This window comes from Astyanax mexicanus, chromosome 10 (genome assembly GCF_023375975.1).
Source record: "Astyanax mexicanus isolate ESR-SI-001 chromosome 10, AstMex3_surface, whole genome shotgun sequence".
Taxonomy (NCBI): Eukaryota; Metazoa; Chordata; class Actinopteri; order Characiformes; family Acestrorhamphidae; genus Astyanax; species Astyanax mexicanus.
Window position 1 is genome coordinate 10910001 of NC_064417.1, and position 15156 is coordinate 10925156.

General features: G+C 43.2%; 1 protein-coding gene across 1 annotated transcript in view; it reads left to right on the top strand.

The window, feature by feature from the left end:
• The window catches only part of wwp2 (WW domain containing E3 ubiquitin protein ligase 2), a 50803-nt gene extending 35898 nt beyond the window's left edge, over positions 1-14905 (top strand). Inside the window, exons 15-24 of the mRNA XM_049483806.1 lie at positions 12-83; positions 670-762; positions 3779-3934; positions 10878-11011; positions 11670-11810; positions 12082-12202; positions 12315-12419; positions 12538-12634; positions 13798-13870; positions 14135-14905. Of these exons, the coding sequence (XP_049339763.1) occupies positions 12-83; positions 670-762; positions 3779-3934; positions 10878-11011; positions 11670-11810; positions 12082-12202; positions 12315-12419; positions 12538-12634; positions 13798-13870; positions 14135-14234 (1092 nt within the window). The 3' untranslated portion in view covers positions 14235-14905. The remainder of the gene's footprint in view (positions 1-11; positions 84-669; positions 763-3778; positions 3935-10877; positions 11012-11669; positions 11811-12081; positions 12203-12314; positions 12420-12537; positions 12635-13797; positions 13871-14134) is intronic.
• Positions 14906-15156: the final 251 nt, after the last annotated feature.

Below are 15156 nucleotides of genomic sequence, written 5' to 3' on the forward strand. Positions count from 1 at the left end.
TCTTTTTCCAGTCTAACGCTCTGCCCAGTCACGTCAAGATCTCTGTGTCGAGACAGACTCTATTTGAGGACTCATTTCAGCAGGTAACACACTTTTACAATCAAATACACACATGCACACACACACACCATATAAAAACCTGTAACTTGTAACCTGTAAAGGAAATAAAAATCATGTTACTCAACATTTGTTTATGTAAATGTAAATGAGACTCATTCATGAGCCAAAAAACTGCAACAGTACATACAGTATATTACTATAACGTGTTCATCATATTCTATGAATTATTCAGTATATTAATTATTTCATGTTCACTATAAATGTATTAGTATCCACTAAAAAGTATTCATCATTCACTCTGAAATATTTATTATTCACTATGTGGTTAGAACGCTTAAATATCAAATAAATATATTCTTTGCTTTCTTAGTTCACATGCTTGTGTTATTCAACTAATGTTTACATAACACAGCAGATAATGCTCTCTGGATGAAAACTTAAGTTCAAATGAAAACTTGATATATTGTATTTTGTTTAATTCCTTTGCGGTATTACTTATTACAGTGCTCAGTTTAGCACAGATGTCACTGATGTATTTATCACATTAGAATTGTAGTATTTTCTAACCCTTGTTAAAACTCTACTAATTTGTGGGTGTTGTCTTCTCAGATCATGAATATGAAACCATATGATCTGCGGCGGAGACTGTACATCATCATGAGGGGGGAGGAGGGGCTGGATTACGGCGGAATAGCCAGGCAAGTGTCTTTAACATTTGTGTGTGTGTGTGTTCCCCTGTCTGAGTCAGTATTATACAGCCTGATGTCTATTAGCCCGTGTTGGTGGGTTTTGGGTTCCTCTGTCCGTTCCTCCTGCTAGTGTGTGTTTCGAGTCCCTCCGTCTGCTCGTCCCTCCTGGTGGTGGCCCCCCCCAATCTTTCCTGCTGGTGTGTGTTTGTGTGTGTTCGTGTCTCTGGTGTCGCGCCAGTGGTTTTACCCTATGGTAGGTTAGGTCATGCTGTTCTACCACAGGGTAGAACCACGGACGGGATGCCTGGAGGTGTCTGCAGTGCCCCCGGTGTGAACCCCCACAATCCCGGTGTAAACACCCTTAACACCTTGGGGTCGAGGGGAGAGGTAAAAGTCATGGGGCCAGGTGGTGGGCCTTTGGGCTTCGTCCTTTACATGTACTGCATTTCATTATATGATTTGTTTTGTGTGTTTGTGTGTTGTGTGTGTTGTTCACAGGGAAGTGACAGGAGACATTACTAAAATTTTATTTTTAAATTTACACTGTGTTAACCTAAACAAGCTAACATTGGTCTTTCTGAGTGAAAACCCACTCATTTTGAATTCTGTACACGTGTAGACCTATTATGCTTCCCCATCAGTTCTGGAGAAACTACAATTGCTCGTATCTGTAATGGCCAAAGTAGTTCTTTGGCTACTGTAGAAAACAAGTCACATCGGTCAGCTGATCTAATACATAACTGATTGATTTTTCTTTCTCTAGTATCTGTAAATTTTCCAGTATTGAATATGAGCTAATCAATACCTAATCTGAATTATTCCATATTCACTATGAAACAGACGTGGAAGTCATGTAGTCACTGACTGCTGAGATGGAGGGTTAGTTAATGTTTTATTTACATGTTTAATAATGAATTATAATAATTGTCTAATCTGTGTGTTTGCCATTTCTGCAGTATTAATTTGTTTATATTAAGTCCAGGTGAAAGTTATGTTCAGTTCTAATGCACACAAGCACACTTTCCCTTCATTCCCAGTCATTCTCTTTATTCCTTCATCCCATCAAAGCTCACAATGTGGCTTTGTTCATTTGTGTTTATTTTATTTGTTTAAGATTTGTTCATAGACTTTTCATTTTGTCACATTTTTGCTCCACCTGCCTACTCTTTCTGTGGTTTATTTGTTTGCCACTTGTTAAAACAAGGTGCGCCTTATTTCCTTAATCTGCCATGTTCTTACTCAACTTCTAATGCATCAATCTATTAAAGCCATCAGATCCAACAAGCTGTGGTCTCTTTCCTATAGTGCAGTATCACCATGTAATAAATCGTGTTATTTGGTAAAGTGTGTGACTGATCATGTGACCTGCAGAGAAAGTGGTGACACAAGCAGTCAGATGGACAAATTTAAGTAGATTTGAAAAATCTGTATGTTATGTGAGTTAAAACATAAACATAACATAAAAAGACTCACAAAAATCAGCATACAACTCACAAAATATGATGACTAAATTCTACCTAAAACACAGATACATCAAGTCAAGTTTATTTTTAATTTTAAACCACAAGTGCAAAAGTCTAAACAGAAATATAAGTAAATAAATAAGTCAAAATAAAAATAGCAGGAATCAATAAATTAATACATTAAATAAAACGGGTACAATATCAAAACAAGATTTTATCTGGAATTAAAGATACTTTCTTAAAACTTACTAAAAGCATTGAAAGGCCTGAAAGTATAAATATGATTTTAAATAAAATTTTGAAACATCAGTTGTGGGCGATGACCTAGTAAAAAAACAGGCAGAATATTCCACAGTTTCGACTTCTGTTCAAAATGTGGCAATACATCATTAAATCAGCCTAAAATCCAACATTACATAAACAAATCAGCAAATAAATATATAATAAAATAAAATCTGTAAACAGCTTTTTTCTTGGTTTCACACTGATGTCAGTTAATATTACAACATCACACTGTTAATAACAGACAGTAAACTACTGCCACAGTCATAGTCACAGTTCAGTTTCTCATGAATGTACTTAGAATTGTACTATTTCTCCTCCTTTTCCACCTCAGCACAGTACCACAGAAAACCACAGTGAATCACATATAGCTGTGACGTTTTACAGAAAATTGTCAATCAATGTATTAAGGTAAACAGAGAAATGTGTTCAGCTCATGAACTATAAAGGCAAAACCTGTTCCTTAAGTTTCTACTGAAATTAAGTGCATTAAATAGAATAGTTAAAAGAAATAAATAGTTTGTTTTTGAAACAAACGCAGGATTTTGAAACATTGCTGTGAGGATTTTATTGCATTGTGTGAGAAGAGCATTAGTAAGGTGAGAGGGTTGGATGACCACCAGCCCACCTCATCCCCAACTCATCCCAAAAATATTGGATGAACCTCCAAAAAATTCTAGAGAACACACCTCAATGATGGCAGGCTTTATGCCCCTCTAGCCCAGGCCTGGCTATAGGCAGGGTGCCAATAGGTTCATGTTTATTTATTTGCCCCAGAGTCTTTTTCTACTGGCAATACCTGTCTCGTGGAATGCATTCATTAGAAGTGTATATAAAGGTAATTTACAGATTGCAATCCATACATTCAATATTTTTGTGTGTATTATTTAGCTGAGGGGACTGAAGCTGGTTTTGGTTAATTATTGGTTAACTAAAGAAATTAGGGTTTTAAGAATAAGAATTTAGGATACATCATTTGAACCTAGTCTGCATCTTTTCTGCTATATATGAAGGGTCCTTCACTCTGGATCTATGATGTAGCAGCCATAAAATGCAGCCTACCACTGTGTCTGCAGTGGAAGTTCTGTGGGGAAATCAGCATTACACCAGTAAAGTGCTTTATATTCACTAAAGCAGTTTTTGCTTCTCTTAGTGCTTGATTTGTGTTCAAATAAAAACTTTCTCTTATTTCTTCCATCCACATTTTCTGTACATCTATAGTGGCACACAATTACTTATTTAATTATTTTATCTCTCTCTCTCTTCTTTTTCTCCCAAAGAGAGTGGTTCTTCTTGCTGTCCCACGAGGTCCTGAACCCCATGTACTGTCTGTTTGAATACGCTGGGAAGAATAACTACTGCTTGCAAATAAACCCCGCCTCTTCCATCAACCCCGACCACTTGAACTACTTCCGCTTCATCGGCCGCTTCATCGCCATGGTGAGAGTTTTACAGATTTTGGAACAACTCTAAGTAAGCATATACAGGTGACCCAAAAAATGTACACCTCCATTTCTGACCAGAAGTCCGATCACACTTGTTGTTATTCCAAAAATCTCATTATAATTTTTTTTTTAAATAAAAAATATTAGGTTACATGTAAAAGCAGACAGTAGTGCTTTTTGTATTGTCTTTAAAACCAGCAGTGTTGTACTTTGTCCCACTGTTATGATTGGATTGAAAAAATAAGCTTTTCTTTTATTCAGATACATCATTATACACCTCACCATTATAATCCACCACAATATCCACCTTATTCTGAGCAATTTTAAGGAGGGGGAAATTTTGTTACTTTGTGTTGAAATTTCCAAGGCTTTGATTCATATTAGCAAATGTGTCAAACCCGCTCCTACGCCCTTGACACGCTAGTTTATTAGCAATGATATATCCTACTGATGATCAGAATATCATTTTATTTTCACTGTAAGTTTCCAGATCATGTCCAGTTAAATTCCGTTTTCCGTTTTTTTTATTCTTTCCAAAATGCACAAACCGTTAAGGGTGTTTTCTGAATTCCTAAGTGCCGAATACTGGGGGCTGGTCACTGAAAACGTAGCACATATAATGTGAGGCAGGTTGTGGACACACTCCTTTTAGAGTGTAAACACACACACACACACACCTCATTGCTAAATTCTGTGCCATCTCTTAAAAACCTTCTGGGTTGTAATAAATGTAATGTTTACCCGCAGTGTTTGAACGCTCAAATCCCTAATGTAAACAGTGACGTGTACACAGGCACCAGTTCCACCTCTTCACCCTGCAGCAGTTTAACTCCACCTCATCACCTCATCACCCTGCAGCAGTTTAACTCCACCTCATGACCCTGTAGCAGTTTAACTCCACCTCATCACCCTGCAGCAGTTTAACTCCACCTCATCACCCTGCAGCAGTTTAACTCCACCTCATGACCCTGTAGCAGTTTAACTCCACCTCATCACCCTGCAGCAGTTTAACTCCACCTCATCACCCTGCAGCAGTTTAACTCCACCTCATCACCCTGCAGCAGTTTAACTCCACCTCATCACCCTGCAGCAGTTTAACTCCACCTCATCACCCTGCAGCAGTTTAACTCCACCTCTTCACCCTGCAGCAGTTTAACTCCACCTCATCACCCTGCAGCAGTTTAACTCCACCTCATCACCCTGCAGCAGTTTAACTCCACCTCTTCACCCTGCAGCAGTTTAACTCCACCTCATCACCCTGCAGCAGTTTAACTCCACCTCTTCACCCTGCAGCAGTTTAACTCCACCTCTTCACCCTGCAGCAGTTTAACTCCACCTCATCACCCTGCAGCAGTTTAACTCCACCTCTTCACCCTGCAGCAGTTTAACTCCACCTCATCACCCTGCAGCAGTTTAACCCCACCTCTTCACCCTGCAGCAGTTTAACTCCACCTCATCACCCTGCAGCAGTTTAACTCCACCTCTTCACCCTGCAGCAGTTTAACTCCACCTCATCACCCTGCAGCAGTTTAACTCCACCTCTTCACCCTGCAGCAGTTTAACTCCACCTCATCACCCTGCAGCAGTTTAACTCCACCTCATCACCCTGCAGCAGTTTAACTCCACCTCTTCACCCTGCAGCAGTTTAACTCCACCTCATCACCCTGCAGCAGTTTAACTCCACCTCAGCACCCTGCAGCAGTTTAACTCCACCTCTTCACCCTGCAGCAGTTTAACTCCACCTCATCACCCTGCAGCAGTTTAACTCCACCTCATCACCCTGCAGCAGTTTAACTCCACCTCTTCACCCTGCAGCAGTTTAACTCCACCTCATCACCCTGCAGCAGTTTAACTCCACCTCTTCACCCTGCAGCAGTTTAACTCCACCTCATCACCCTGCAGCAGTTTAACCCCACCTCTTCACCCTGCAGCAGTTTAACTCCACCTCATCACCCTGCAGCAGTTTAACTCCACCTCTTCACCCTGCAGCAGTTTAACTCCACCTCATCACCCTGCAGCAGTTTAACCCCACCTCTTCACCCTGCAGCAGTTTAACTCCACCTCATCACCCTGCAGCAGTTTAACTCCACCTCATCACCCTGCAGCAGTTTAACTCCACCTCATCACCCTGCAGCAGTTTAACTCCACCTCATCACCCTGCAGCAGTTTAACTCCACCTCTTCACCCTGCAGCAGTTTAACTCCACCTCATCACCCTGCAGCAGTTTAACTCCACCTCATCACCCTGCAGCAGTTTAACTCCACCTCATCACCCTGCAGCAGTTTAACTCCACCTCTTCACCCTGCAGCAGTTTAACTCCACCTCATCACCCTGCAGCAGTTTAACTCCACCTCTTCACCCTGCAGCAGTTTAACTCCACCTCATCACCTCATCACCCTGCAGCAGTTTAACTCCACCTCATCACCTCATCACCCTGCAGCAGTTTAACTCCACCTCTTCACCCTGCAGCAGTTTAACTCCACCTCATCACCCTGCAGCAGTTTAACTCCACCTCATCACCTCTTCACCCTGCAGCAGTTTAACTCCACCTCATCACCTCATCACCCTGCAGCAGTTTAACTCCACCTCTTCACCCTGCAGCAGTTTAACTCCACCTCATCACCCTGCAGCAGTTTAACTCCACCTCATCACCCTGCAGCAGTTTAACTCCACCTCATCACCCTGCAGCAGTTTAACTCCACCTCTTCACCCTGCAGCAGTTTAACTCCACCTCATCACCCTGCAGCAGTTTAACTCCACCTCATCACCCTGCAGCAGTTTAACTCCACCTCTTCACCCTGCAGCAGTTTAACTCCACCTCATCACCCTGCAGCAGTTTAACTCCACCTCATCACCCTGCAGCAGTTTAACTCCACCTCTTCACCCTGCAGCAGTTTAACTCCACCTCATCAGCCTGCAGCAGTTTAACTCCACCTCATCAGCCTGCAGCAGTTTAACCCCACCTCTTCACCCTGCAGCAGTTTAACTCCACCTCATCACCCTGCAGCAGTTTAACTCCACCTCATCACCCTGCAGCAGTTTAACTCCACCTCATCAGCCTGCAGCAGTTTAACCCCACCTCTTCACCCTGCAGCAGTTTAACTCCACCTCATCACCCTGCAGCAGTTTAACCCCACCTCTTCACCCTGCAGCAGTTTAACCCCACCTCATCACCCTGCAGCAGTTTAACTCCACCTCATCAGCCTGCAGCAGTTTAACCCCACCTCATCACCTCATCACCCTGCAGCAGTTTAACTCCACCTCATCAGCCTGCAGCAGTTTAACCCCACCTCTTCACCCTGCAGCAGTTTAACTCCACCTCATCACCCTGCAGCAGTTTAACTCCACCTCATCAGCCTGCAGCAGTTTAACCCCACCTCTTCACCCTGCAGCAGTTTAACTCCACCTCATCACCCTGCAGCAGTTTAACTCCACCTCATCACCCTGCAGCAGTTTAACTCCACCTCTTCACCCTGCAGCAGTTTAACTCCACCTCATCACCTCATCTCCCTGCAGCAGTTTAACTCCACCTCTTCACCCTGCAGCAGTTTAACCCCACCTCATCACCCTGCAGCAGTTTAACTCCACCTCATCAGCCTGCAGCAGTTTAACTCCACCTCATCACCCTGCAGCAGTTTAACTCCACCTCATCAGCCTGCAGCAGTTTAACTCTACCTCATCAGCCTGCAGCAGTTTAACTCCACCTCATCACCCTGCAGCAGTTTAACTCCACCTCATCAGCCTGCAGCAGTTTAACCCCACCTCTTCACCCTGCAGCAGTTTAACTCCACCTCATCACCCTGCAGCAGTTTAACTCCACCTCATCAGCCTGCAGCAGTTTAACTCCACCTCATCAGCCTGCAGCAGTTTAACCCCACCTCATCAGCCTGCAGCAGTTTAACTCCACCTCATCACCCTGCAGCAGTTTAACCCCATCTCTTCACCCTGCAGCAGTTTAACTCCACCTCATCACCCTGCAGCAGTTTAACTCCACCTAATCACCCTACAGCAGTTTAACTCCACCTCATCACCCTGCAGCAGTTTAACTCCACCTCATCAGCCTGCAGCAGTTTAACTCCCCCTCATCACCCTGCAGCAGTTTAACTCCACCTCATCACCCTGCAGCAGTTTAACTCCACCTCATCACCCTGCAGCAGTTTAACTCCGCCTCATCAGCCTGCAGCAGTTTAACTCCACCTCATCAGCCTGCAGCAGTTTAACTCCACCTCATCACCCTGCAGCAGTTTAACTCCACCTCATCACCCTGCAGCAGTTTAACTCCACCTCATCAGCCTGCAGCAGTTTAACTCCACCTCATCACCCTGCAGCAGTTTAACTCCACCTCTTCACCCTGCAGCAGTTTAACTCCACCTCTTCACCCTGCAGCAGTTTAACTCCACCTCTTCACCCTGCAGCAGTTTAACTCCACCTCATCAGCCTTCAGCAGTTTAACTCCACCTCATCACCTCATCACCCTGCAGCAGTTTAACTCCACCTCATCAGCCTGCAGCAGTTTAACCACACCTCTTCACCCTGCAGCAGTTTAACTCCACCTCATCACCCTGCAGCAGTTTAACTCCACCTCATCAGCCTGCAGCAGTTTAACCCCACCTCTTCACCCTGCAGCAGTTTAACTCCACCTCATCACCCTGCAGCAGTTTAACTCCACCTCATCACCCTGCAGCAGTTTAACTCCACCTCTTCACCCTGCAGCAGTTTAACTCCACCTCATCACCTCATCACCCTGCAGCAGTTTAACTCCACCTCTTCACCCTGCAGCAGTTTAACCCCACCTCATCACCCTGCAGCAGTTTAACTCCACCTCATCAGCCTGCAGCAGTTTAACTCCACCTCATCACCCTGCAGCAGTTTAACTCCACCTCATCAGCCTGCAGCAGTTTAACTCTACCTCATCAGCCTGCAGCAGTTTAACTCCACCTCATCACCCTGCAGCAGTTTAACTCCACCTCATCAGCCTGCAGCAGTTTAACCCCACCTCTTCACCCTGCAGCAGTTTAACTCCACCTCATCACCCTGCAGCAGTTTAACTCCACCTCATCAGCCTGCAGCAGTTTAACTCCACCTCATCAGCCTGCAGCAGTTTAACCCCACCTCATCAGCCTGCAGCAGTTTAACTCCACCTCATCACCCTGCAGCAGTTTAACCCCATCTCTTCACCCTGCAGCAGTTTAACTCCACCTCATCACCCTGCAGCAGTTTAACTCCACCTAATCACCCTACAGCAGTTTAACTCCACCTCATCACCCTGCAGCAGTTTAACTCCACCTCATCAGCCTGCAGCAGTTTAACTCCCCCTCATCACCCTGCAGCAGTTTAACTCCACCTCATCACCCTGCAGCAGTTTAACTCCACCTCATCACCCTGCAGCAGTTTAACTCCACCTCATCAGCCTGCAGCAGTTTAACTCCACCTCATCAGCCTGCAGCAGTTTAACTCCACCTCATCACCCTGCAGCAGTTTAACTCCACCTCATCACCCTGCAGCAGTTTAACTCCACCTCATCAGCCTGCAGCAGTTTAACTCCACCTCATCACCCTGCAGCAGTTTAACTCCACCTCTTCACCCTGCAGCAGTTTAACTCCACCTCTTCACCCTGCAGCAGTTTAACTCCACCTCTTCACCCTGCAGCAGTTTAACTCCACCTCATCAGCCTTCAGCAGTTTAACTCCACCTCATCAGCCTGCAGCAGTTTAACTCCACCTCATCACCCTGCAGCAGTTTAACTCCACCTCATCACCCTGCAGCAGTTTAACTCCACCTCATCACCCTGCAGCAGTTTAACTCCACCTCTTCACCCTGCAGCAGTTTAACTCCACCTCATCACCCTGCAGCAGTTTAACTCCACCTCATCACCCTGCAGCAGTTTAACTCCACCTCATCACCCTGCAGCAGTTTAACTCCACCTCATCAGCCTGCAGCAGTTTAACTCCACCTCTTCACCCTGCAGCAGTTTAACTCCACCTCATCACCCTGCAGCAGTTTAACTCCACCTCATCAGCCTGCAGCAGTTTAACTCCACCTCATCACCCTGCAGCAGTTTAACTCCACCTCTTCACCCTGCAGCAGTTTAACTCCACCTCATCACCCTGCAGCAGTTTAACTCCACCTCATCACCCTGCAGCAGTTTAACTCCACCTCTTCACCCTGCAGCAGTTTAACTCCACCTCTTCACCCTGCAGCAGTTTAACTCCACCTCATCACCCTGCAGCAGTTTAACTCCACCTCTTCAGCCTGCAGCAGTTTAACTCCACCTCTTCAGCCTGCAGCGGTTTACCCCCATCCATTTTTCATACAACAGTTTAACTCCACCCGTTTAGCTTATATTATTAAAACCTCATGCATTTATGCTGAAATTGTCTAAAGAATGATTACACTGTTTAAACTGCTTTTTCAATGAAACGTGATGCAGGGCAGCAAGCTCATTTACATAGACTAGTCTTAAAGGCAGTGCAGGCATGAATGCGCGTGTGTGTGGCTCATTCTAGGACACATTCCAGACACTATAGGTCTTAAAACCACACACACACACACACCAACCCTCGTCCTTCTGTATATTCTCACAGCCGCACCCAGCCCACACCCGCCTACTCTCAGATATATTTAGTCTGAAACGCAGCAAGAAAATGCCTCTAATAAACTCACTGCTCTCTCTTTCTTTCACTCTCCTTTGAACTATCTCTCCCTCTCACAGAAGTTCAACTCAAACTGTTTTTAATTAGGCTCAAAATAGAGCCACCAGTCAGTATAGAACTCCTTTACATATTTATTGTTAAAGGTACAGTAACAGAAACCGTGTTTTTAACTATAAGGTATAAGGAGAGGTTGGTGCTAATGAAAATAATATGGATAATAGTGCAGTAAATGAACACTGATAAGTGAGTAACTGTGTTGCTGGTCTCTATGTCTCTGTGCTACAGGCATTGTACCATGGCAAGTTCATAGATACTGGCTTCACTCTGCCTTTCTACAAGCGTATGCTTAACAAGAAGCCCACCCTGAAGGATCTGGAGTCCATAGACCCTGAGTTCTACAACTCCATCATGTGGGTCAAGTAAGTACCCCCAATACCTCTTTATATGTATTAATGTGTGTTAGTTTATCCTAAAATCCAGATGTTAGTTTAAAGTCCAAGTTTACTCTTACTGTGATCATGGTAGTAAATACTGAATACACAGTGGTAATGAAATAGTAACTAATTGAGATTAAACCCTTGCAGATTAAAGTCAGAGTTTCAGTGACAATGGAGCAAAACATCATCTCTTTACTAAATTTGGATCAGAATTGATGTCAGTAACACTGATGCCCCATTTTTGTTCCAAAAAAGTATTCTTGTTTTTATATATATTTTTTTGGTTGTGTCCAATTTGATACCAAGAATCCTAGAATTTCACGGTTATAGGTACATACAAGCAAATGTTTGGTTTAGTGACATCCTGTCACATCAGTGTTGGTTTGCCACGCTCTTAACAGCGCTTGATATTTGTGTTTGGGCTTTTTCATGTGGGCAGTGTATGCTCATGTTTTGTGATTATTTTTCTTTTTTTAAACAGAGAAATAAAACCCTTGTTAAATATGTTTTAATTGGACTTAATGAGAATATGCGATTCTTGGTCATTGATCATGTGAAATGTCAGGATTTTGTCAGTTAAGTTATGATGTCAAAACACATTAAAAACCACTACTGACTGTGTGTGTGTGTGTTTTTGCAGGGAGAATGATCTGGAGGAGTGTGGGGTGGAGCTGTATTTCGCGCAGGACATGGAGATGCTGGGGAAAGTTTCAACCCACTCTCTGAAAGACGACGGAGAGAACGAACTCGTCACCAGTCACAACAAGGAGGAATACATTGGGTACACCTGGTTTTCCAGAAACCACACCACTGTTTGGAATAAAATTTAGATTTGGGGATTTAATATAGGATTGAGAATAGTGTTTGGGATTAAGGGTACAGGGATTAGCATTGGATTTTGGGACTAACCTGGAATTAGACATTAGGGCTTGATTTTGGAATTATATGTGTAGTTTTGGATTATATTGGATTTTGGGTTATAGTCTAAATCTGGAGTAATGCTGGATTTAGGCTGTGAATTGTTCTTTACTCTGCTGTACATTTGTGCTCAGTTTGCTGACAGACTGGCGGTTCACTCGGGGTGTGGAGGAGCAGACCAAAGCCTTTCTGGATGGCTTTAATGAGGTGGTGCCACTCGAGTGGCTTCGCTACTTTGATGAGAAAGAGTTAGAGGTGCGTTCAACCAGCAGGATTTCTGATTGTCTGATTGATACCAATATGGATAATCATACAGTATCAGAACTTTACATCCGACTTGCGTAATGTGTGTGTGGTGTTTTCTCAGCTGATGCTGTGCGGGATGCAGGAGATTGATCTTAGCGACTGGCAGAAAAACACCATCTATCGCCATTACACCAAGAACAGCAAGCAGATCCACTGGTTCTGGCAGGTGTGTACAACCTAGACACAGTATGCGTGTGTGTGTGTGTGTGTGTGTGTGTGTGTGTGTGTGTAGATATTTTTTTTCACACTGCCACCTGTGAATTAACGTTACCTGTTGGCTACAGGTGGTGAAGGAGATGGATAATGAGAAGAGGATTCGGCTGCTGCAGTTCGTCACTGGAACCTGCAGGCTGCCTGTAGGGGGCTTCGCTGAGCTGATAGGTACATTCTGACTGGATCTGGTCCTTTAAAATCCGGGTCCTGGCCTGAACATACTCTCTCTCTCGCACACACCTACATACAAGCACACACACACACACAAAAACTTTGTTTCTATCTGTCTTTCTCTCTCCCACACACTCTCTGTGTCCCTCTTACACACTCTGTCTGTCTTTCTCTCACACGCTCTGTCTCTCTCTCTTTCTCTCTCACACATACATACACACATACACACACACTCTCTGTGTCCCTCTTACACACTCTGTCTGTCTTTCTCTCACACGCTCTGTCTCTCTCTCTTTCTCTCTCACACATACATACACACACACACACACACTCTTTCACACACACACTGTCTCCCTCTCTTGGTCTTTCTCTCACACACACTGTCTCTCTCTGTGACCTACTCTCACACACTCACACACACTTTCTCTCTCTCTGTCTCACACTCTTGCACTCACACTCTCTTTGACATACACACACATTTACTTTTTACTTTAAATCAGGATGTCAATCAGAAATAATCACAGAATATTGTTGTTATTTATACAATATGGTTAAGAGAACATGGCCATTTAAATATATTATTATTTTATTTACATTTAAATATCTAAAAATGATCCAAATCATCCACTCTTTCTCCAGACTGTGGAAGCTTAATGTAAAAATGAAATGCAGAGTTTAGTGATGGTTTAGGGAGTCATGTCATCTGCATGTTGGTCCAGCTCCATTCTGAGTTTTTTTCATATGTCTGTAGCTCAATACAGGCAGTAAGCAAGGTTCATGTTTCTATTTGTACATCGGTATCAGCAATAGGCGTAACTTAAAGAAACTGAATGCATTTATTAGAAGGTGAGTCCACAAACATTTGGGGATATAATGTATTTTAATACAGACCGTTTTCTCTTATTTTTCCCTGATGACTGGGCCAAATCCTAGAAGTCTCTGCCACTTCGAAACTAGAGCCAAGTTTATCCCATACAATCCAAACACAAACGTTAATATTTAGTGTAAACACATTTATACTGTCATTATTTTTAATCATTCACAATGCTGGGCTTAGGTTGACATCATTACAAACTACAGCTTTCTCCTTGTTTAGCTCTGCAGATGGCCTAGTCCACACCTTCTTCACTAATGTTTACATCACTGTGCTTTTATCTCAGGGAGCAACGGACCACAGAAATTTTGCATAGACAAAGTGGGGAAAGAGACCTGGCTGCCACGGAGCCACACCTGGTGAGCTTCAGTTTATTCTCATTCTTAATCTTTTCTTAAATCAGACATTTGAGTAAATTTACTTAAATTTACAGTTTGGCAAAAGCTCAAATGGCCACAATAGTTGTCATTAGTTCATTAGTTTGCAAACACTGGACTGTCACCAGTATTAACTGAATCTTGGCCCAGTGCAAAGTGAAGCAGTGTTTGTTAGATTATTTACTGACATGCTTCTGAAAACTGTAACTGGTTGTAATTTTTTTTTTTTTATGTTTACCTACGTAGCTTTAACCGGCTAGACCTGCCACCCTACCGGAACCTGGAGCAGCTGAGGGAGAAGCTCTTGTTTGCCATTGAGGAGACTGAGGGCTTCGGTCAGGAATGAGGAGCCCTTTAGATTAAAGCTGGGCGAGTCAGTCTCACTCACCTGCTGGGTCAGGTCGGGGATGGGACCAGCGCAACATAAACAGTACAATAACGTAGAATTTCCCATAAACATTAGGACTATTACAGATTTTAGCACGATATTGTTGATCATTAAAGACAGTTGATTTTAAGTTTAAGGCGCAGATATGAAATTAAATGCCACCTAGAGGCCGTCTCCTCCTCACCATGGCAACACTGGAGGCTGTTTAGTTCTGTGACCCGACAGCAGGATTCAGTCTCACAGAGATGGCAGGGTATATTACTATTTATACCTTTATGCATCCCGAGAGCCAAACACAGCACCCCCTGTTGTGGAGAAGATGAACTTTTACCTGAGCAGTTAGTAAAGAATTATACAGATATATCGCAACAGTGCCGTTAAATTTCATATGCATCTTCTCTGCAGTGTCTGGGAGAGAATCTTTTTATGTGGAACAGACTGTGTGTGTGTGTGTGTGTGTAAGAGAGAGAAAGAGAGCTTTGAACAAGATGGAGCAATGTGATTTTATTTGATTTATTTTTTGGTAATTGTGAAACTAGGCTATGCTGTACAGAGTGGATGTACAGCAGAATTCTGTTGTGGTTTGGGAGCAAAACGTTAAACAATCCATGATTAAAACAATATGTACACTTTGGTGTTTGTCTAAAATTATTTTTCCACTGTTAAAAACGCACCAACTCACAAAAGGTAAAAAAAAAAAAAAAAAAGATTTTATAATGGAAATAAAAACTCTCTTCTAACATTACTTTTACTGATTTCCAGCATTTTATTGCAAAACTACCGTATTTTTCGGACTATAAGGCGCACTTAAAAACTTTTAATTTTCACAAAAATTGACAGTGCGTCTTATAATACGGTGCGCCTTTTGTATGGATTTTAC